At 40.5% G+C, this 24,870-nt stretch overlaps 1 protein-coding gene across 1 annotated transcript in view; it reads left to right on the top strand.

The window, feature by feature from the left end:
• Positions 1-4,615: 4,615 nt before the first annotated feature.
• Positions 4,616-24,870, top strand: part of LOC128110625 (cation channel sperm-associated auxiliary subunit beta-like) — a 195,021-nt gene continuing 174,766 nt past the window's right edge. Inside the window, exons 1-2 of the mRNA XM_052738258.1 lie at positions 4,616-4,694; positions 10,802-10,890. Of these exons, the coding sequence (XP_052594218.1) occupies positions 4,616-4,694; positions 10,802-10,890 (168 nt within the window). The remainder of the gene's footprint in view (positions 4,695-10,801; positions 10,891-24,870) is intronic.

Raw genomic sequence — 24,870 nt, 5'->3', positions numbered from 1 at the left:
ATCAAATAGCTACAAATGAGACAAATGGGGAGGAGACAGGCTTGTTCTTTGGTTGAATTCACAATGTTTGTTGTCACAGACTAGAAACACCCCAAACACACTGTCTCAGACAGTTGTGTAAACTCAGTTCTTGATACTGTCTCTGCAGTCCACAGTGTAGACTCTACACAGAAGAAACAGGAGTAAAAAATAAAAAGAAAAGACAACCAGGGAGGAATTAGAGGTAATTATTATAATAATGAATATTAAAATAAGCTCCCTGCTATAATATTAATTTGGTGTAATCACTTTTCTATGACAATGGAATAGTTACAAATGAACTGGGTAGGGAGAAGGTAGGATCCATCTTTGATACAATTTGCAGTGTTTGGTTCCAGAGTAGAGGGAAATTTCAAATGTCTGGTTTGTCATAGACAAGTATATAAAGCCCATAATAATTAAAGGTATGGGTAACTAGAGACATCTAACTGTTGTCAGTTTAACTGTTAATGAAAAAAAAGTAAATGACATTGCCATTTACAGTTCTGTAGATTCCAAGTTTGACTCTGACTAGTAAAAAAGATAGTATAATTGTCTGATGAGACGTCTGAATTTAATAAATTGAAATTTATGTAACTGAAGAAAGAAGTTGTAGAGGTAATCAAATACTTCCCTGTAAAGAAACTGTCAGATATAATAAGCACAGACAGTGTAGAATAACTATGATATTAATCTTAATTAATATTAATAGTAATACTCAGTATTACTATTAATCCTGAAAAAAATGTGAACTTAGAGAAACAACTAACTGAAAAAAATTTCAATTGTTCAAGATTCACTCAAACTAAAATCTCTCTAGATACGAGGTGCCAGTTGAAAAAAAGGGAATATCAACTTAGGAAAAATGGTTATATTGAAGGAAAAATGAGATAAAGATATGTATCACCAGTTTAATGATAGGTCAAATATAATTATTTCTGATACACTTGAATTTTTTATTTTGTGGTACCTTCATGTGTTGAATGAATCTGTTGAGTCCAAAGATCTTGTTTCTAAGCTAATCTGTTACTAGGTAGTAATGATCTTGAAACATGCTTTTATTAGTTACTTTTTTATTGCTGTGATAAAATGCCATTGCCAAAGCAACCTACAGAAGAACGAGTGTATTTGGGCTTCTAGTCCCAGAGGGTTAGACACTATGATGGCAGAGCAAAAGCATAGGGCCAGAGCAGGAAGCTGAAGGCTCACATCTTGACCTGCAAACATAAAAGAAAAAGATTGAACTCTCCAAGCCTGACTTGAGTGACATACTTCCTCCAACATAAACCTCTTAAACAATGCCATCAATTGAGGACCAATTGTTCAAATGTCTGAGACTATAAGGGGCAAATAATTCAAACCACCGTGGACCCTAAAGTGTATTCTGTCACTAAACTAAACCTGTTTCCTCCCTGAGTGTTTAAAATCTTTCACAGTAAGTTCTTGGTTTTTGGTCAAAGATAAACCACACCCTAATTCTATAAAATTAAATTAGCTGTTTTATGCCTACTTAATAAAAGAAATTAGAGAAATATTGAGGATAACAACAATATAGATCAACCAAACTGGAGACCTAGAGTACAATGCATTTCTATTAAACTAATGAGCTTATGGGTTCTAATGGTGTTATATCATTTAATTTGAATGTTTAGGTAAATAATACAAGATTTTGATAATAGCATTGTTTGCTAAATTAAACAATGACCATATCTCAACTTAACACTCAAACTATTCTTACGAAAAAATATAATTGAGCAAGCACCATGCTGGTATACTTTATCATACTAGTTGTTTCATCTTCCCTGTGACAACTTGTTTCTTAAGGTGACTGAAAACGTGGACTTTTTAAATAAAAAAATGTTTTCATACAAAAAATTATGATCACAGTTTCCCCTCCTCCATCTCCTCCTTGATCTGTATCATCTCTCCACCGAACTCCATGCCTTTTTTAGCCTCTCTCCCTTTAAAAATCATACAAGTAAATGAAAGAGAAAAAACACAAGAAACACACATACACAGATACACAAAACCATAAAACCCCCAAATTGGAAACCATTATATATAAGCCAAAAACCAGTAGGATCAAAAAAATATGCCTAAACAAAGCAATATGAGACCAAAAGTCCACAAAAAAATGTCATTGAGTTTGTTTTGTTTTGTGTTGGCCATCTACTACTAAGCATGGAACCTACCCTTAAGTTTGGTTAACATACCCAGTGAGACTCCATTGAAGGAAATTAATTTTTCCTATGCAAGCTGATGTCAACGGGCAATAGCTTTTTGGTTAGGGATGGGAGCCCATGTCCACTCCCCTCCTTCATACTGGGATCCCATCTGGCTTAAACCTGTCCAGGTCCTGTGCATGCTGCCATAATTTCTGTGAGTTCATATCCTGTGGATCTGTTCTGTTGTGTCTGGAAGACATTGCTTGGAGTGATCCATCCGTTCTAGCTCTTAAAATCTTCCCACCTCCTCATGTGCAGAGCTCCTTGAGCCCTAAGGGGAGTGTTTTGATGAAGACATCCCATTTAGGACTGAATATTCCAAAATCTCTCACTCTCAGTGCATTGTCTAATTGTGAGTCTCTGTGTTAGTTCCCATCTATTACATGAGAAAGTTTCTCTGATGATGTCTGAGTGAAGCACTGATCTATGGCTATATCAGAATGTTGATAGGAGTCATGTTATTGCTATGTTCCTTTAGCAGAACAATATTATTTGGTTTTATGGTAGGCCTATGACCTATCCAGTCTCAGGCTCTTGGCAAGCTGAGCAGTGTTAGGGTTCCATCTCATGGAGCAGGCAGATCACCTTTGTAGGTCACAGGGTTTGTAGCTGGGTTCCGGTTACCTTTCTCTACTGGTAGCTTGATAAGTACCTTTCAGTACCATGAACTCTAGAGAGTAGGGGTGAAATCTCTAGTTAGGATCAGCTCAACATATCTGTAGTCACTGAGATATGTAAGCATTGTCTTCAACAATAGGGCCTTGCCATTAGTTTGTGGAGAACAAATAATACATGAATTTTTCAATTTTTCCAAGGTTGTTGTGATGGTGCATGCCTTTGATCCTGGCACAAGGAGGCAGAGGCAGGTGGATCTCTGTAGGTTGAAGAACAGACTGGTATCCATAGTGACTTGCAGGCCAGCACAGTGAAACTCTTTCTCTAAAAATAATGAAGTAAAGAAAAAAATAGACTTTCCTAAAAATATAAAAATGGTAAATTCAAAATCCAATGGATATTTGAACATTCTGCCAATAAATATTCCTAAATAAGCAAAGCAAATTTTGAGGGAGGGAACATACTAATTAGTTGACATGTTATCAGGAGCCCTCCAGAGCCTGAGATTTCAGTCTACTTGAAGTTGTCAAGTCAGGCTTATACCTATTTCTTGGGTCCTGACAATAGACATGAGATTGCTAGGTTAGAGACAAAAGGCATCATTGCTCAGAGAGAGAAGCATAGCCAGAGTATCATCATGAAGCTCTTTCTAATTCCTTCACTCCCAAAGTCCAACAGCATTTCCTAGGGTTCCATAACAAAGTACCATACACTGGGTAGATTAAACAACAGAATGTTTTTTCACAATTCTGGAGGTCAGAAGTCTGAGGTCAAAGTGTTACCATGGTTGATTTCCACTGAGGGCCCTGAGAGAATGATCTAGTCTGGCCTCTCCCAGGAGTTTATAGATGATTGTCTTGTCCCTGTCTTTGCTTTATCTTCTCTTTGTGTAACTCTGTGCCCAAGTTTATCCAGCTTTTAAGGATATTAGATGTTTTCAGTTAGAGTATCTTTCAATGACCTCATTCTCTAAATAGGATGTCATTCTAGGGGTTAGGACTTCAATATGTAAGTTTTGTTATAAATGACTCAGTCTATAACAGATACTTACACAAGCTATGAGCATCACAGAGGAAGAACACTGACTTTAGAAGAGTCGCCATGGAAACTGGCCTGCTGTTGCAACTCCCTCACATCTTTTGGCTGCAAACATAACCCTGAGAAAAGCCCTGGATCAAGAGAACCAGAGACTTGCATTCTTACTATACTCAACAAGAACATGCAAGGAAGCTTGGGATCATATAGACTGCCTCTAAATCTAGGTGTTCAAAATATTGTCAAAATAGTAAAAGAAAAAAAGGATTGTCAGTTTTATCATCCTTAGAGCATTTACTGATCTAGGCAGCTTCTTGATCTTATAATTAATCTAATATCATGAATCTCACTTCTCCCACTGTTACCTGTATTGAAGAAAATCCCAAGCCCCACCCTCTCTGTCTCTCAGGATGACCATATTTTACATATTTTAAATACACAGTAGGAGATAAACTAGAATGTTGTCATGTTGCATATGTATTTCAGGGATTTGTTGGTTTTTCAATTGTTAATTGGGCACTGGGGATTAAACCCAGGGCTGTGTGCTTCCTAGGCAAGGACTCTACCTCCTTCTTTATTATCTGCTTTTGTCCCATGATAAAAAATATTATTAACTTGAAGGGGTGTTTTCTTTACCTTTGTGTAGTTGTTTTTATGTCTAAAAATGCAAAATAATATTTTCAGAGTAACTGAATAGAAATAACTTATATTTATTCCAACAGATGAAATCACCACTTATATATGTTATGATTTTACTTTTGAATGTGTTTGAATTTTCATCAGGAATGGTATATAATAAACGTAAGTATCAGACTGTCTCCTTTGCAGGAGTTTTATTCATAACCTTTCCTCATTTACAGTTCAAATATTTTCCATTTAATATTTTTTTCTTGACAGTATTTTCCCATTGTTTTCATGTATTACCTATATGCTCTGACCTGGGTGTCTAGTAATGTCATTGTGAACCCATTATTACCAAGTTGTGTATTCAAACTTTTTTTAATAGCACTTTGTCACTTCCAAGTCATAGAATGTTCACCATTAACAGCAGATTAATCATGGCAAATATTTTATTATTTGGACAGATATAAATTTTTTTCTTGATGTATGAATTCTCAGTCTATCAAAGTAAATTTTTCTGAAAAAATTATGTGGATAGAATTAGTTCACAAAACTTTAAGAATAGAAAAAATTTGTTAAGGGAAAAAAATCTACTTTCATCATGTACACTTTTTTGAGATCTTTCTGCATCCTAGAATGCATGCTAGAATACAGTGGTGTTTAATAAATGGATAGATAGAAGAATTCAGACTTTCTATTCAGAAATGTGTTGCAGAATTTGATTAGATATGAATTGTTCCAGTTTTTAGTTCCAAACATTGTAGTAGGGGATTTCTGACATATCTGTGGATATAAGCCAACACTGGAGAGTCACAGAAGGAGAGGTGTCAGAGAAAAGAGTGATTGTATCTGGCTGTGGAAAAGCAGGTTGTTAGGGCCAGCTTTATATAAAAGCAAACAGTCTGTCTAGGTCTTTAAAGTGGGTAAAATTTGCATATGCACATATGAGAAAGAGTATGTTTCAAAGGCAGTATCAGGACACATGATAAACAATAGTTTGGAGGTAGTAAATTGAGAATATGTGAGAGAAGCAGTGCATAGTTCAATCTGATGTGAAAGAAGAGATACAATTAAACTATTTGGAAGGACTGGGAGCTGGTACATTTCATAGAGGTGCTTGCATGTGAGGCAAAGAAATATTGATTTCAAACTATAATCATCGGGATGCTATTTACACTGATATGTTTACATAGACAAATTTAATAATAACACTGAAACAATTATGTTGTACAAACAATATGCAGTATAAAGTAAACTTATTCTTAGTTCTTATGTAAATCTAATTAAGTAGGTGGAAGAGTAACATACTACAGCTAAAGTTTGGATCAATATGGCAGAATAGAGTGAGAAACACTTTTATCCTATCCTGTTAGATTCTATGGCTGATGTTTGTGATCTAATGAAAGACAGACAAACAGGAGAAAATGAATGTAAATTTCAATATTCTTTGTGCCTTTGAGGTCTTTGTAGAAAGAAGTGAGATTCTAAAGAAGTGGTTAAACCCATGGGTTAATGTACCATTATCAACGAAAAGTAACAAGTTGAGGAGAGAGGACAAGAGAAGAAAAAGGGTTTGGGGATGATAAACAGAGGAAGTCTGTTAGGAAATATACAGGAGGGAAATGATGGAAGATAAACACTTTTAATACATTTGAGCAGACTCAGTATCAACTCTCTTGCTGTTGATGGGGGAAATTTGGTTTCTTTTAGCTTGAAATCATCCCAGTGGTAAAGTGCCTTATGTGCAGGGTAGCATGTTTGATCTCTTCCAGCAGCAGTATGTGAACTAAATTGGTGGTGGGAGGAGTTTTGTTGCTTCTGGTTACATCTTCATTGCTATACCTGTGTAACTGTGAGCAGAAAAATGAGTGCATATAATAAATGACACTGTTCTACAAGTTTGTTCCAAAGTGTCTCTTTATTCTATTTGGAGCAGACATACCCTCAGTAATTACACATTTGTGATGTCTAAAAATGTTAAAGATGCCACATCTCTGGTTCCATCTTTCTAGAGACACTTAGATATTATTGTTATGATCCTAGTGTTAAAATCTAGCAACTCTATGCTCTAAGAGTTTCTAGACAGAAGGATCCTTCAGGCAAAGGCACACACAGAACTGGAATTTGCTTCCGTCTCTGGCCACATTTTTTATGACTTCCCCTGACTCATCTTTTATAACCCAACATCCAAAGAGGCTGTTGATGTGATATTTAACTCACAAAATGATACAAAAGTCAAGGGCTATCAGTTCATTTCATTGAGACAAATGGGAAATAGCTTTTATTTGAAGGAGCTCTCAAAGTGAGTTTAAATCTGAGCAAAGTGCAGAAGTCAAAAGAATCTGTGAGCATTGCGGATGGGCTTGGGTGTAGGTTTAGTGCAAGACAATGGAAAGAAGGCCTGGTTGTTGAAAGGTTGTCTCGAAGAAGAGATGAAGAATAGACCTTTCTCTAGTCTGATTTACTGTCAGATATATGACCTGTAAGCCCAATGTTCCTAATCTTGGTTGCTTCTTTTTTTTAATCTTTTTTTAATTTTATAATTTAATTTAATTCTACATATCAGCCAAGGATTCCCTTGTTCTCCCCCCTTCCCCCTCCCCGCCTTCTCCCCAGCCCATCCCCCATTCCCATCTCCTCCAGGGCAAAGACTCCCCTGAGGATTGAGTTCAGCCTGGTAGATTCAGTCCAGGCAGGGCCAGTCCCCTCCTCCCAGGCTGAACCAAGTGTCCCTGTATAAGTCCCAGGTTTCAAACAGCCAACTCATGCACTGAGTACAGGACCCGGTACTCATCCACTGCCTGGATGCCTCCCAAACAGATCAAGCTAATCAACTGTCTCACTTATCCAGAGGGCCTGATCCAGTTGGGGGCTCCTCAGCTATTGGTTCATAGTTCATGTGTTTCCATTAGTTTGGCTAAAGAAATGCTATTTTCACTGTTAGTCTAAAAAGCAGATAATTTCCTTGGTAAAAAAGAAAACTGCAAACTGTTTTACCTGTAGTTCTGATGGTTAATATCCAGGTAGTTTGTTTTTTGTTTTTTTGTTTTTTGTTTGTTTGTTTGGTTGGTTTTTTTTTTTTTTTTTGGCTTCCACTGATTTTTGTTAGGGTCCATGAGAAATCTCATAAAAGACCACCACTCACATATGCAATCAACAAGAGCATTTATTAAAATTACCAACATGTTGGGAGCAAGAAAGAGGAGGGTTTGTATGAGTGAGAATTGTTGAGACCAAGGTTGGATAAAGCACAGGGACAAAGAGCCAAACGAATGGCGCTCCACCTGGGGCCTGGCCGTGAATCTCTGCATCTGGTTCCCTCAGTCATTGGATGGGGTTTCTAGCATGACAATTAGGGTGTTCCCATCCTATCACCAGAGTAGGTCAGTTAAGGCTGTCTCTCGACCATTGCCAGTAGTCTATTGTGGGGGTATCTTTGTGGATTTCTGTGGGCCTCTCTAGCACTTTGCTTCTTCCTATTCTCATGTGGTCTTCATTTATCATGGTCTTTTATTCCTTGTTCTCCCTCTCTGTTCTTGATCCAGCTGGGATCTCCCGCTCCCCTAAGCTCTCTTTCTCTCGATCCTTGCCCTTCATTACCCCCAATCACGTCCATGTTGTTCATGTAGATCTCATCCATTTCTCTGTCATTGGGTGATCCCTGTGTCTTTCTTGGGGTCCTATTTTCTAGGTAGCCTCCCTGGAGTTTTGGTTGCTTCTTAAAGTGGTACAGGTGTCATAAAGTGTTGCGGGGATTATTGTAACATGGCATGTAAACCCTGTGGATGGCTCAAAGTATGTAATTCCAAACAGCTAGGCTTTTTGTTTGTTTATCTTCTCTTTTTTCCACATCTATTCAATAAGTATAATCAGTGAAGTTTTTTGTTAGTTTTTTAGCAGAGAAGAAATTTGGACTTTAGAATTCTATTATAGCTTAAAAGTAATTTTGGGAGCACTTTCAAGGACAGATAAAGGAGATAAATGTATGATCTGAAAGTGCTTTGAAAAATGCTTAACATAACTCTCAGACACCGATGCTGCACTTGCCATGCTTACACTGATAGTCTGACACACAAATTCATGAACAGCATTGAAACATTTATGTTGTCCAATCAATATGCAGTATAGAGTAAATTTATTCTTAGTTCTAAAATCTAATCCTGAATTTTCTAATTCTGGTCTAAAATTCAAGTCCTTCCAGGGAATTTTTTTTTAAAATAATCCAATCCATTTCCAAGCAGTGGAAGCACTGATTTGAGTTCTAGTAGTTGCAACTACAGTCTCCAACCCAATGGAACACTCCAAACACAGCTCTGTTCTATAATAGAAGGATTTTAAAGACTTTATTATTTTAAGTTATTTTTTCTATGGCTGTCTATACCCATTTTCTTTTCTCTCTTAAGCATCTAAGCACATTTTTAAACATATTGTACCATTTTAGGGGTTTTCTGTGTCTGTACATGGCTTTACTAAGCATCTGCAATGTTCTCTGATCACATGAGATGAATCTTAAATAGCTATGTCTGCCATCTGGCATGGCTCACCTTAGTGCCTGGTGCTGGTGCATGGAACTGGAGGCCAACTCCAGCCTGCAGGCAGTCTCTGTACACTGAGCCTATCCAAGAGACCTTTGTCACCAGGATGCCCTGCCAGGAAAGTACATTTGACTCAATGTTTTTTTTAGCTCTCTCAGGCCTTATGTGGATACATGTGGCTGGATGTTGGACACCATATGTAGACAGATTTTTCTTTGAGCCACCAGCTCACAAAAAAAAAATGATACAGGCTTACTATTGATTATGAAAACTCACCCTTAGCTTAGATTTGTTCCTAACTAGTTCTTATAACTTACATTAAGCCATATCTTTTAATCTACATTCTTTTACATAACTTGGTTACTTTTACTCTGTACTGCCCATCCGGCTTCCTCTCCATCTGGCTGGAGACTCTACCTTTCTTCTTCCCAGAGCTCTCTATCCAGAAGTCCCTGCTAGACCTGCTGCCTAGCTCTTAGCCATTTAGCTTTTTATTAAACCAATCACCATAACACATCTTCACACAGTGTAAAGGAATTTTCCATAACAAGGCTCCTAAAATAATAGTCTTTCTCACAATGCCATGCTTTGTCCTGTCAGACTAATCAACCCTGTTCTTTTGCTAAGTAGGAGTCCAAGCCTGTGTTTCAAACTATAGGATTACATGTTACATTTTCCACTGTACCCATTACAACCCCTTTTCTCCAAGGCAAGATGAAAGGATCCTCTTTCCAACCTCTTCCTGCCAGTAGCTCTCTATGAGAGCAAAAATTCCATCTCAAGCCTGGTGTGATGGTGTAAATCTGCAATTCCAGCACTCAATAGGTGAAGATAGGAAGATGGTAGTTATTTTGAGTACATCCTGGGCAACATAGCAAGTTCAAGACAATCCAGCACAAAATTATGAAATCTTGTCTCAAAACCCCCAAAACTTTGCTCCAGTTTTTAATCATCTTATGCTTATAACAAGAGTGAGGAACTGGAGAGTTTGGTAAAGTCCATAGTTTTTGTCACCTTCTGCATTCTTGACATCATGGTCTAGCATACCTTGTACTATATTTTAATGCTTTAGCCAACCCCTCCTTTTATGACTCCTAATAGCATATCTTTAAGAAGAAAAAATGTGCACAGTTTGGGTTTTCTCTAAACACAGTGAGTTCAAAATTACAATTCTGTTCTTGGAGGATGGGAAGGTAATTTAGACAGAATCTCATGTAGCCTAGGATGGCTTCTGACTGTTGATCCTCTTGCCTCCATTTCTTGAGACCTAGAATTGCATATGTGCATCTCCACACCCAGCTTTAAATTTATAATTCTTTTGTTTTTCAAGACAGGGATTTTCTGTGTAGCCTTGCCTGTCCTGGAACTCACTTTGTAGACCATGCTGGCCTTGAACTCACAGAGACTGACCTTCCTCGGCTTCTTAAGTACTGGGACTGAAGGCTAAGGCGTGCACCATCACTGCCCGGCTATTAATGTTTGTTCTTTAAAAAGTGATTTATCACCCAGCAGTGGTGGCACACACTTTCAATCCCAGCACTTGGCATATCACCGAGTTCAAGGCCAGCCTCATTTACAAAGTGAGTTCCAGGATAGCAGAGGGTACACAGAGAAACCCTGTCTCAGGAATAATAAAAAGAAAAGAAAAGAAAAGAAAAAGAAAGGAAAAAACATGTTTTATCAGTTTGAAAAATGTGGTACTTTTCATGTAAGTCCTTCTATCTTGACCTGTTTGTTTTTGTTGTTGTTTAGGTGAGAAGGAGAACCACTTTGTTTGTTCCAGTGAAGAGGTCCCCTCAGACAATCAAATAATCAAGTTGTTTCTTTCCATGGACAGTTTGGTAAAGTCCACTAACTGTATGTATTATAGACTTTGGGACTTTTTAAGGCCTGATATAAATGCAATGGCACTATAGTCTCTCAAGTGCTTTCTACTGTCCAGACAGGAAGGTGAGATTCTATGGAATTGTGTCTGTACCTGGATAGGGAGATAGATTTCATTTAGCCATTGAGCATCCTGGGTAGCCATGCTCTGTGAGTGTTGTTAATAATTGATGCCTACCTCCCTTTTTTAGACCAGCTGCAACAATCTTCAACTGATATGAAACCAATTAGTTCTTTTGAAGTTTGACAGAAGTAGCATGTCAGAGAAGCACACCTCACATGAACTTAAGAAATAGTACTTGTATAACAAGGACCATGCTGTGGTTGTCATTTTGTGTAAGTGATGGTATGACCTTTCCGTTCAAGAGATGGGGCATTTTTAAGCAATCAAACAACAACATAAAATAAAACAGAATATTAAAATAGTCATGGGCTATGGCCATGTATAATGGCTCAGTGAGAGAGTGCTTACCTACTGTGCTCAAAGCCTTGAGTTCAACACACACACTTGAAAATCCATGTAGCACTTGCTAGCAGAAACAGATGTTAATAAAAAAAGCATAGATTATCTAAAAATCGATGACAAATACAATAGAAACACAGAATAACTTTCCAGGAAGACACATAATTTATCCCTAACTCTCTTTTAACTTGGTCCCTAATTCTGTTTGATATATAAAATATATACTTAATTTAGGTTTTGAAGTAACAATGCATGAGAAGCCTGTGCCCTTTTTGTTTGTGATTTTGTACTATAGGAAAGGAAAGGTAGACTTACAAAGCTGGGACCAGATTGCTTAACACTTTGGTTTTAGTTCTTTATTTAAAAAATTATTTGTAGAATTATTTATTTTATTTTATTTTTATGGATGTTTTGCCTGCATCTCCTTATGTGTACTATATAGGTGCACATATATACATGCATGCCTGATCCAGAAGAGTTCATTGCATCTGTTGGAGTTACAGAGTTATTAGCCACAATGTGGGTTCTAGGTCCTGTGGAAGAGCAACAAGGCTCTTAACACTGAGCCATCTCTAGTTTCCATTTTTAGTTTTAAAATTAGTATTCTAGCCCATTTTTTTTTATTAATTTATTTTGCAATACAATTCAGTTCTACATATCAGCCACGGATTCCCTTGTTCTCCCCCCTCCCGTCCCCCTCACCTTCCCCCCAACCCCCGCCCCCCATTCCCATCTCCTCCAGGGCAAAGCCTTCCCCACAGACTGAGGTCAACCTGGTAGACTCAGTCCAGGTAGGTCTAGTCCCCTCCTCCCAGGCCGAGCCAAACAATCCTGCATAGGCCCCAGGTTTCAAACAGCCAACTCATGCAATGAGCACAAGATCTGGTCCCACTGCCTGGGTGCCTCCCAAACAGATCAAGTCAATCAACTGTCTCATCCATTCAGAGGGCCTGATCCAGTGGGGACCCCTCAGCCATTGGTTCATAGTTCATGTGTTTCCATTCATTTGGCTATTTGTCCCTGTGCTTTATCCAACCTTGGTCTCAACAATTCTCGCTCATATAAACCCTCCTCATTCTCGCTAATTGGACTCCCAGAGATCCACCCGGGGCCTAGTCATGGATTTCTGCATCCAGATCCCTCAGTAGTTGGATGAGGTTTCTAGCACAACAATTAGGGTGTTTGGCCATCCCATCACCAGAGTAGGTCAGTTCGGGCTGTCTCTCGACCACTGCCAGCAGTCTGTTGTGTGGGTATCTTTGTGGATTTCTGTGGGCCTCTCTAGCACTTTGCTTCTTCCTGTTCTCATGTGGTCTTTATTTACCATGGTCTCCTATTCCTTGTTCTCCCTCTCTGTTGTTGATCCAGCTGGGATCTCCCGCTCCCCCAAGCTCTCTTTCCCTCAACCCTCGCCTTTCATTACCCCCACTCATGTCCAGGCTGTTCATGTAGATCTCATTCCATTTCTCTGTCATTGGGTGATCCCTGTGTCTTTCTTGGGGTCCTGTTTTCCAGGTAGCCTCCCTGGTGATGTGAGTAGCAGACAAGTCATCCTTGTTTCATGTCTAGTATCCTGCTATGAGTGAGTACATACCATGTTTGTCTTTCTGAGTCTGGGTTACCTCACTCAGGATGATTTTTTCTAGATCCATCCATTTGTCTGCAAACCTCATGATGCCATTGTTTTTCTCTGCTGAGTAGTATTCCATTGTGTATATGTACCACATTTTGTTTATCCATTCTTCAGTTGAAGGGCATCTGGGTTGTTTCCATGTTCTGGCTATTACAAACAATGCTGATATGAACATAACTGAACAAGTGCTCTTATGGTGTGGTTGAGCATTTCTTGGGTATATGCCCAAGAGTGGTATAGCTGGATCTTGGGGGAGATTGATTCCCAATTTTCTAAGAAAGCGCCATATTGATTTCCAAAGTGGTTGTACAAGCTTGCATTCCCACCAGCAGTGGAGGAGAGTTCCCCTAGCTCCACATCCTCTCCAGCATAAGGTGTCTTCAGTGTTTTTGATCTTAGCCATTCTGACAGGCGTAAGGTGGTATCTCAGAGTTGTTTTGATTTGCATTTCCCTGATGATTAGGGATGTTGAGCAGTTCCTTAAATGTCTTTCGGCCATTTGAGTTTCCTCTGTTGAGAATTCTCTGTTTAGTTCTATAGCCCATTTCTTAATTGGACTGTTGGGCATTTTGATGTCTAATTTCTTGAATTCCTTATATATTCTGGAATATATTATATACTCTGTCAGATGTGGGGTTGGTGAAGATCTTTTCCCATTCTGTAGGCTGTCGCTTTGCCTTGTTGACCGTATCCTTTGCTCTACAAAAGCTTCTCAGTTTCAAGAGGTCCCATTGATTGATTGTTTGTCTCAGAGTCTGTGCTACTGGTGTTCTATTTAGGAAGTAGTCTCCTATGCCAATGCGTTCAAGACTACTTCCTACTTTCTCTTCTAGCAGGTTCAGAGTAGCTGGATTTATGTTGAGGTCCTTGATCCACTTGGACTTAAGTTTTGTGCACGGTGATAGATATGGATCTATTTGCAGTCTTCTACATGTTGATATCCAGTTTTGCCAGCACCATTTGTTGAAGATGCTTTCTTTTTTCCATTGTGCACTTTTGGCTTCTTTGTCAAAAATCATATGTTCATAGGTGTGCGGATTAATGTCAGGGTCTTCAATTGGATTCCATTGGTCCACATGTCGGTTTTTATGCCAGTACCAAGCAGTTTTTATTACTGTAGCTCTATAGTAGAGCTTGAAGTCAGGGATCGTGATGCCTCCAGAAGTTGTGTTATTGTACAGGATTCCTTTGGCTATCCTGGGTTTTTTGTTTTTCCATATGAAGTTGAGTATTATTTTTTCCAGGTCTGTGAAGAATTGTGTTGGTATTTTGATGGGGATTGCATTGAATCTGTAGATTGCTTTTGGTAAGATTGCCATTTTTACTATGTTAGTCCTGCCTATCCATGAGCATGGGAGATCTTTCCATTTTCTGACATCTTCTTCAATTTCTTTTTTCAGGGACTTAAAGTTCTTGTCATATAGGTCCTTCACTTGCTTGGTTAGTGTTACCCCAAGGTATTTTATGTCATTTGTGGCTATAGTAAAGGGTGATGTATCTCTGATTTCCTTCTCCGCTTCTTTGTCCATTGTATATAGGAGGGCTACTGATTTTTTTGAGTTGATCTTGTATCCTGCTATGTTGCTGAAGGTGTTTATAAGCTGTATCAGTTCCTTGGTGGAATCTTTGGGGTCGCTCAAGTATACTATCATGTCATCTGCAAATAGGGAAAGCTTGACTTCTTCCTTTCCAATTTGTATCCCCTTAATCTCCTTATGTTGTCTTATTGCTCTGGCTAGAACTTCAAGTACTATATTGAATAAGTATGGGGAGAGTGGACAGCCTTGCCTCGTTCCTGATTTTAGTGGAATTGCTTTGAGTTTCTCTCCATTTAATTTGATGTTGGCTGTTGGCTTGCTGTAAATTGCCTTTATTATGTTTAGGTATGTTCCCTGTATTCCTGATCGCTCCAATACCTTTATCATGAAGGGGTGTTGGATTTTGTCAAATGCCTTTTCTGCATCCAGTGAGATGATCATATGGTTTTTTTCTTTGAGTTTGTTTATATGGTGTATTACATTGACGGACTTTCATATGTTGAACCACCCTTGCATCCCTGGAATGAATCCTACTTGATCATGGTGGATAATTGTTTTGATGTGTTCTTGGAGTCTGTTTGCCAGTATTTTATTGAGTATTTTTGCATCAATGTTCATGAGGGAGATCGGTCTGTAGTTCTCTTTCTTTGTTGTATCCTTGTTTGGTTTAGGAATTAGGGTAATTGTAGCCTCGTAGAAGGAGTTTGGTAATGTTCCTTCTGTTTCTATTGTGTGGAACAATTTAGAGAGTATTGGTATTAACTCTTCTTTGAAGATCTGGTAGAATTCTGCGCTGAAACCATCTGGTCCTGGGCTTTTTTGGTTGGGAGACTTTTAATGACTGTTTCTATTTCATTAGGGGTTATTGGACTATTTAAATAGTTTATCTGGTCTTGATTTAACTTAGGTATGTGGTACCTATCCAGAAAGTCATCCATTTCTTTTAGGTTTTCCAGTTTTGTCGAATAGAGGTTTTTGAAGTATGACCTGATGATTCTCTGGATTTCCTCAATGTCTGTTGTTATGTCCCCCTTTTCATTTCTGATTTTGTTGATTTGGATGCTCTCTCTCTGTCTTTTGGTTAGTTTGGATAAGGGCTTGTCTATCTTGTTGATTTTCTCAAAGAACCAACTCTTTGTTTCATTAATTTTTTGTATTGTTCTCTTTGTTTCTATTTTATTGATTTCAGCTCTCACTTTGATAATTTCCTGGCGTCTATTTTTCCTGGGAGACTGTGCTTCTTCTTGTTCTAGAGCTTTCAGGTATGCTGTTAAGTCTCTAGTGTGAGATTTCTCCAACTTATTTATGTGGGCATTTAGTGCTATGAATTTCCCTCTTAGTACTGCTTTCATAGTGTCCCATAAATTTGGATATGTGGTGTCTTCATTTTCATTGATCTCTAGGAAGTCTTTAATTTCTTTCTTTATTTCTTCCTTAACCCATTGGTGATTCAGTTGGGTATTATTCAGTTTCCATGAGATTGCAGGTTTTCTGTAGTTTTTGTTGTTGTTGAAATCCAACTTTAGACCATGGTAGTCTGATAGAACACAGGAGGTTATTCCAATTGTTTTGTATCTGTTTAGATTTGTTTTGTGGCCAAGTATGTGGTCAATTTTAGAGAAGGTTCCATGGGGTGCTGAGAAGAAGGTATATTCTTTTTTGTTAGGATGGAATGTTCTGTAGATATCGATTAAGTCCATTTGAGTCATGACATCAGTTAAGTCCTTTATTTCTCTGTTAAGTTTCAATTTGGGAGATCTGTCCAGTGGTGAAAGTGGGGTGTTGAGGTCTCCCACTATTAATGTGTGGGGTTTTATATGTGATTTAAGCTTTAGTAATGTTTCTTTTACATATGTGGGTGCCCTTGTGTTTGGGGCATAAATATTCAGAACTGAGACTTCATCTTGGTGGATCTTTCCTGTGATGAGTATGTAATGCCCTTCTTGATCTCTTTTGATTGATTTTAGTTTGAAGTCTATTTTGCTGGATATCAGGATGGCTACACCCGCTTGTTTCTTAAGACCGTTTGATTGGAAAGTCTTTTCCCAGCCTTTTATTTTTAGGTAGTGTCTATCTTTGAATTTGAGATGTGTTTCTTGTATGCAGCAGAAAGATGGGTCCTGCTTTTGTATCCATTCTGTAAGCCTATGTCTTTTTATAGGTGAATTAAGTCCATTGATATTGAGGGAAATTAATGACCAGTGATTGTTCATTCCTGTTATTTTTTGGTGGTGATGTGTGTGTACTTCTCTTCATTGGGGTTTACTGCTGTGGCTTTATCTGTTGCCTGTGTTTTCGAGGGTGTATCTGACTTCCTTAGATTGGAATTTTCCTTCTAGTGCTTTCTGTAGGGCTGGGTTTGTGGATAAGTATTGTTTAAATCTGGCTTTGTCATGGAATATCTTGTTCACTCCATCTATGGTGATTGAAAGTTTTGCTGGGTATATTAGTCTAGGTTGACATCCATGGTCTCTTAGTGTCTGCATTACATCTGTCCAGGTTCTTCTGGCTTTCAAAGTCTCCATTGAGAAATCGGGTGTTATTCTGATGGGTTTGCCTTTATATGTCACTTGGCGTTTTTCCTTTGCTGCTCTTAATATTCTTTCTTTATTCTGTACGTTTAGTTGTTTAACTATTATGTGGCGAGGGGACTTTTTTTGGGGGTCTAGTCTGTTTGGTGTTCTATAAGCTTCTTGTATCTTCATAGGCATTTCCTTCTTTAAGTTGGGAAAGTTTTCTTCTATGATCTTGTTGAATATATTTTCTGTGCCCTTGAGTTGGTATTCTTCTCCTTCTTCGACCCCTATTATTCTTAGGTTTGGTCTTTTCATGGTGTCCCAAATTTCTTGGACATTTTGGTTCATGACTTTGTTGGCTTTAGTGTTTTCTTTGACTGATGAATGTATTTCTTCTACTGTATCTTCAACGCTAGAGATCCTCTCTTCCATCTCTTGCATTCTGTTGATTATACTTGCATCTGAAGTTCCCAATCGTTTTCTCAGATTTTCTATTTCCAGCATTCCCTCTGTTTGTGTCTTCTTCATTTTTTCTATTTTCCTTTTCAGGTCTTGGACTGTTTCCTTCATTTGTTTCATTGATTTTTCTTGATTTTCTCTCAGTATTTTATTGTTTTCTTCCAGGACTTTATTGATTTCTTCTAATTTGTTTGCCCTTTCCTCTAGTTGTTTACAGCGTTCTTCACATTTTTTTGTCTTTTCCTCTACGCAAGCCTCTAGCTTCTTCATGATGTCATTCATAAGGCTGTTTTATTCTGCTTCTTCTAATTTCTGATGTTCAGGTCTAGGTGTTGGAGGAGGGCTAGGGCCTGGTGATGCTGTATTGCTATTCATTTTGTTGTATATGTTTCTGCCTTGACGTCTGCCCATCTCCTTGTGGTTCGTTCTTGGCCTTATCCGCACACTTGGTTCAGACAGACCAGTGTTCCAAAAGGGAAGTCAGTGTTCCAAAAGGGAAGTCCGGAGCAAGATGGGAGCTGGGGGCCGGCCTCTAAGTCTCAGGAAGAGGCTTGGGGCTCAGGCGGATGGGCGTGGGGGCAGGGCGTGGAGACTGCAGGGTCTGCCAGGGGTCTTGGAGAAGGGGATCCTTCCTGGTGGGCCTAGCAGGGAACCTGCCCGGTGGCCAGAACCTGGGGCCGAGTTGGGCAGGTCTTCCCTGGAGTGGCTGGTGCCCAGGGATGGGGTCTGGGGCAAGGAAGGGTACTCACGAGTCTATTCTAGCCCATTTTTACATAGTTATAGTGAAGTACATGTCACCTTGGCATTGTTTTAAATCATTACTTACATCTTTAAAGTGTTTGTGTGTACAATCAAAATGTTCTGTGTTCATTATGAAATTTAATTTCATGCATGGCCTTTTCTGAGGGAAATCTTTTGCTCTGATGACTCTATTAAAAATAGGACTTTCCAGACCAGATCAGTAAGATATCTAGTAAGTAAAAGCAGTTGCCACCAAGCCTGATGACCTGGGTTTGATTAATAGATCCTATATGGTAGACAGAACTGATGGCCACAAATTGTCCTCTGACTTCCACATGCATGCTGTGGCAGACATACTCATACATGCATACACACACACACACACACACACACACACACAAATGTGATTAAAAATTTAAATCAGATGTACTTCCTCAACACCTGTGTTCCCACTCCCCCTTCACTGTTTTATTCTATGATTGATGCTGTATTTACTCTCTTGGTCTGTCTTTCCCTTTATCTATCTATAACTTCACCCACTACTCCATCTAACCAGATTGTCTGCCTGACAACCCCCACTAGACTGTAAATTCTTGAGTGGAAGGGATTATGTCAGTTTATTCTCCTCCATATCCCTAACACCTTCTACTCTGCCCAACACATGGTAGATATTTTTAATGTTGTTGTCAAGGTCTCCCCCTTTATTTTCATTATTTAGGCAGGACAGTGTCTACCACTTAGCTCAGAATAGCCTGGAATTTAGTATTCTTCTACCTCGGCCTTCTGAGTAGTAGAATTATAGGTGTGTGCCTCTGAGCCGTTTCCCCATTTTTAAGGGAGAGAACTTGAGGTTTAGGAAGCTCCCAAAGTATTCTTTTCAATTAAGATTCACTTATTTCATTTTCTGTGCATGCATGTTTTCACTGCATGTATGCATATCATGTACATGCCTGGTGCTTAGAGAGGTCAGAAGTGCGTGTTTTGGTTCCCATTACTGTAGTGACAAACTGTTGTGGACCTCCATGTGTGTTCTGTGAACAGAACCCAAATTTTCTAAATGAAGAGCAAGTGCTTCTAACTGCCACAACATCTTCCCAGTTCCAGACAAAGTATTCTCAATTAGTAGGAGAGACAAGACATAAATCTCAGTGTCTGTCTTAGGTTTTCAGTACAATTCAGCATTCATGATGTGACATTGCCACATCCCTTTTTAAAATTTTTTATTAATGCACCTTTTTATCGATTCTTTGGGAATTTCACATCATGCACCACAATTCCATTTATTTCTCAGTTCCTCGGTATCTGCCCTTCACCTTTGTAGTGTCTCCCCCCAAAGGAAAACAAAAAAAAGAAATAATAAGATAAAAAGTAGTAAATAAATAAAATAAATATATAAAAATAAAATAAAATAAAAATGCAAATAATATTAATTAAAAAACAAACAAAAGGAAACAAACTCCACTTTGTTCTTCCATCTTTCCCACCTCTCCATCAACTCTTCATTTGTCTTGGTGGCCTTGGTACCTAATGTGTATCATGTCCTTTTATCCAAACAGCTTTACTTGCAAATGTTAATTGTGTAATGTGTTGTTGGTCAGGTTCAAGGCCTCTGGCTTCTGATACTCCATCAATACTGGACTTTCACTGAAACTCCTCTCAGATATCCTGCTGTTATGATTCCATAGGACTAGTCCATTCCCATGCTCCAGGGGATTATACATGGGGTAGATGTTGGAGAGTGTCCACTCAAAGCCCTGGATGTGTGTCTGGGTGGTAGTCGGGTTATTCTGACTAGGCTGCTGGAACCACCCTCTGAAGCTTAGGAGTAGAGCTAGCTCTCCTACACCCGAGGTGAGGGGTGGGAGCAACTTTCCCAAGTGTGTGTATGTCAGAAGAAGTGGGGAGCAGGCTTTCCTATTAGGGGTAGGGCCAGCTTTCCAGTGCCAGGGTAATCAAGGTCCCTTATCCCAGGGCTGGCAAGGAGTGGGGCTAGCTCAGCACGGGCCCTTGTACTTCAACAGAGGTTTCAACACATGGTTCTTATAAGTAAATTTGTTGTAACTCTGTGGATTTGGTCCCAGGTTTTGAAACCAAAATGTGAGTTTTGCAGCTCTGAGGAAAGGGGTCCTGACTACCTGGGAGTAAGGCAACACCTTGAGCTGCTTAGAACAGCTCTGGTGGCTGGAGCTACAAGGAGGCAGCCCAACCCTAGATGGGTGAGGTATCCTGGACACCTCTGCTCTGGAGGTGTCCTGGACACCTGGAGCTGGTTAGGACAGCTCTGATGGCTGGTGCTGCAAAGAAGCAACCCAACCCTGGAAGGGAAATTTTCTGACTGCTCAGGAGAGTCAAGCCTGGAACTGCTTCAGCAGGGAAGGGTATCCTGACTGTTTGGGAAAATCAGTCTTAGAGCTGCCAGGATCTCTGCAGGGAAGGGTATCCTGACTGTTGGGGAGTCAGCCTATACCTAGTGTGATGGGGGATGGTCTCCCCGCAGGATATAGCAATCCTGCTCCTCTCCTTGAAGGACGCTACAGCTGAGCTTTGCTCGGCCTCTACGTAAGGAGGCCTCTACCTAAGGAGGCTTCCTAGCAGAGCTCTGTTTCTCTGGCCTAAGAAACTGCAAAAATGTAGCAATCTACTCCAGAGAAAAGTGTTACATTTCAGCTCTCTGTAGCTAGAGTTTTCCTGCCTGGCCCACAGTCAGGACAAATCTCTCTCACCTGCCAGTCCCACAGCCGCTCAGACCCAACCAAGTAAACACAGAGACTTATATTGGTTACAAACTGTATGGCCGTGGCAGGCTTCTTACTAACTGTTCTTACAGCTTAAATTAATCCATTTCCATTAATCTATACCTTGCCACGTGACTAGTGGCTTACTGGCATCTTCACATGCTGTTTCTCATCATGGCAGCTGGCAGTGTCTCTCTGACTCAGCCTTCCACTTCCCAGCTTTATTCTCCTCCTTGTCCCACCTATACTTCCTCCTGCCTGGCTACTGGCCAATCAGTGATTTATTTATTGGCCAATCAGCAACACTCTTGACATGCAGAACATCCCACAGCACTTCCCCTTTTCTTTTTTTTTCAAAAAGGAAGGTTTTAACCTTAACAAAGTAAAATGACATATAATTTGGGAATTTGGGCGTAGCTTCTCTTACTACTTCCTGCTGGAGGGGGGCGCTGTATCTTATGGGGACACAAAGAAAATTTTAGGATCATGGAGTAGTCCGTGAGGCTGTATCGTCTGAGCCAGTTGCCTTGAAACCATTCTGGATGTTGGATCATCTGGGCCATGGTGTCATCGGAGACCTTTCAGGGGGTCTTGGCTGGTCAAACCTGATGTATCTTAATCTGGAACAAACCCATAGCCTCTGGCTTACTGTGGGAACAAAAGCAGAGTCTCCTTTCCAAAGCAACACATCCCTACATCCAAATTTTAAAGTCAAGGTACCTTTAAAATATACATTTTGGCATAACTCAACAGCTTTTACAATCAAATGTTTTTCTGCAGTTAAAAATCCCAAATACAACACAATCCAGATTCTCTGTGTAATATTCATCTTCACGTGGCTTATTTTTTATATTAATTTTACTGTCTCTTTAAAGACTTTATTTTTTAAAACTATATATTTGTTTCTATAACTGTATATATCACCTTTTTTGTCTCTTTCAAGCCTATGTATATTTTACACACATTGTAAACAATTACATCTGAATCTGTCTTATTGTGAATCTATTGCTTTAAACTGTAGCATTCTAAGACTGAAACAGCACTATGGCTGCTGGCTCTGCCCACCTCAGCTTCCCAACATGGCGGTAGTACGTTTACCACCAGCTCTGGGAGCTATCGTGGGTCTATGCTTTTATCCAGCAAGCGTGTAGCCCAGAAACCTCTTTTTTTGTTTTGTACTAGCAAAGGCTAAATCCACCACGCAGCTTAATGTGCCATTTGCAGAGGCCTCATTCCCGCCATACTGCAGGTCGAGTGCACACACTAGGAACCCACCAGTAGCTCAAACCGGCAGCTGCCACTCATTTGAGAGAGACAATTAGGAAGCTGTTTTTAGCTCTGTTTTAGAATCTTTTCTCAGGTTTTAGGTGGAAACTCTTGCCACCACGTTGGGCACCATTTGTAGCTAGAGTTTTCCTGCCTGGCCCACTGTCAGGACAAATCTCTCTCACCTGCCAGTCCCACAGCTGCTCAGACCCAACCAAGTAAACACAGAGACTTATATTGGTTACAAACTGTATGGCCGTGGCAGGCTTCTTGCTAACTGTTCTTACAGCTTAAATTAATCCATTTCTATTAATCTATACCTTGCCACATGGCTCGTGGCTTACCAGCATCTTCACATGCTGTTTGTCATCATGGCAGCTGGCAGTGTCTCTGACTCAGCCTTCCACTTCCCAGCTTTATTCTCCTCCTTGTCCCGCCTATACTTCCTCCTGCCTGGTCACTGGCCAATCAGTGATTTATTTATTGACCAATCAGCAACACACTTGACATACAGAACATCCCACAGCAGCTCTCACTTGCTCTGTCCACTGAGGGACATCTCAACAAGGATCTTCTGTTCAGCTCCACCTTTCTCAGTCCACTATGGGACGTCTCAGCAAGGTTCTTCTCTATGCCAGTGAATGAAGGTCTTCACACCCAAAACTCTTTTGAGAAAGAGATTTATTTGGGAAAGAGGATTCCAGGGGAGTAGCTGCCTCTACCAGGGTGGAGAGAACAGCTCACAACTGACTAGGCAGGGCAGTTTATACAGGATGTCTTGGGAGTGGAGTCAACCACTGATTGGTTAGTTTTTTTTCTGCCCAAGGATTGGCCAGTTTTGTGGGACAGGGACAGAAATAGCCCTGATTTCAGGGCTAAACTGTGTTTCTTTTACTGGCCTTTCTTGGCTTTTTGACACTACCTCTAAGGCCAGGGCACATTTCTTTCACTGACTCTGATTCTAGGGGCCAAGATTATTTCTTTGGTACTGGTTTCAAAGTCAGGGCATGTTTCCTTAGTTGGTTTCTCTGGCTCAGGTTCCAAACCCAGGCTGTTTCTTTCCCTGGTCCTGGGCCCCAGGGTCATGATTCTAGTGTCTTGCTCTGTGATTTGTTGGTTTCACAAGTCACTTGGCCAGGATCAGAGATGGCTCTGATTTGAGCCAAACTGTATTCTTTCACTGGCCTTATCTGAGCAGTCTTTCCTAGTTCTGTGCTCTAGGGTCAGGTTGGGTTTCTTTTGCCAGTCCTTTTCCCTACACTTCTCATGGACCCCTGTCGTAACACAGGCAAGAAACATCAACACAGACCCCAGCTGCAGCAGAACCATACATCTAGTTATGCCATTAGCCCCAGCTTAAACCTGGATTTTACCATGGCCCTGGGTAGCAGTGCAGGCCTCTCAGATTGGCATGGACCTGGCCTCAGCCTGGTCCCCAGACTCCAACATGGCCCTATGTGTCACCTCAGACCATAGGCATTGGCATAGCCTTCAGTGACCTCAACACAGACCCCAGCTGCTTTAGGATTGCAGACCCAGACATGGCCCCTCCCATATCTTGGGCCCATACATCAACACGGTTCCCAGTGGCAGCAAAGGCCAGCTTAATCTGTATGGCCCTGGTGGCAGCATGACCCACAGGAAACCACATAGCCTCGCGTGTTGGCCCAGATCCCAGGCACCTGTACTGCCTTTGGTGGTAACCAGAGCCATGAACATCAATGCAGACCCTGGCCACAATAGGGCCAAGGGCCCAGACATGGCCCCCAGCAGCAGCTCAGCCCCAAATGACAACATGGTCACTGGTGGCAGTACAGACCACTCATGTCCACATGGTCTCAGCAGCAACACAGCCCTTGGACCCCAACATGGCCATAGGTGGCAGCCCAGAAGCTGGGCATCCTTGTGGCCTTTGGTGACAATATGGGCCATGGACATCAACACAGACCCCAGCTGCAGTAGGACCACAGACCTAGATATGGTCATAGACAAAAACCCAGGCCTGGATGCCACCATAGCCCCAGGTGGCTTCACAGGCCACTCAGATCTGCATCAATCTGGTGGCAAGGTGGCCCTCAGATAACAAAATGGCCCCAGATGGGGACCCAGACCCCAGCATCCACATGACCTTCAAAGGTGCCTTGGATATCAATACAGCCCTTTGCTATGGTAGGTCTACAGACCCAAAGATGGCCATATGTGGTCATGTCCCAGACCTTGGGAAACCTCAGGGCCTTTGGTAATAACAGGAGTTATGGATATCAACATAGACTGGCTGCTTCAGGGCCATAAACCTGGACATAGCCTTTGGCAGCAGTCCAGGACCCAACACTACCATGGCCCCGGGTGGCAAGCAGGACTCCTACAGTATCCTGTTCCTCATCGCCTTTACCTCTTCACATCTGTGTCTCTCCACCGGACAGGAACCCTTCAGCCTCTCTCTCTCTCTCTCATATTCCACCATGTGTTTGCTTACCATAATGGTGCTCAACTGCCTGGCACAGTAAGGCAGTTGTGAGCCTGTAGTTATCTCCCTGCCTAGGGCAAATCACCTTAGGCAGATGTGTGTGTGTATGTGTGTGTGTG

Source organism: Peromyscus californicus, unplaced genomic scaffold, assembly GCF_007827085.1.
Source record: "Peromyscus californicus insignis strain IS unplaced genomic scaffold, ASM782708v3 Scaffold_15__1_contigs__length_86483966, whole genome shotgun sequence".
Classification (NCBI taxonomy): Eukaryota; Metazoa; Chordata; class Mammalia; order Rodentia; family Cricetidae; genus Peromyscus; species Peromyscus californicus.
The sequence above is the reverse complement of the archived record's forward strand: the minus strand, read 5'-3'. Positions and strand labels throughout refer to the sequence as shown.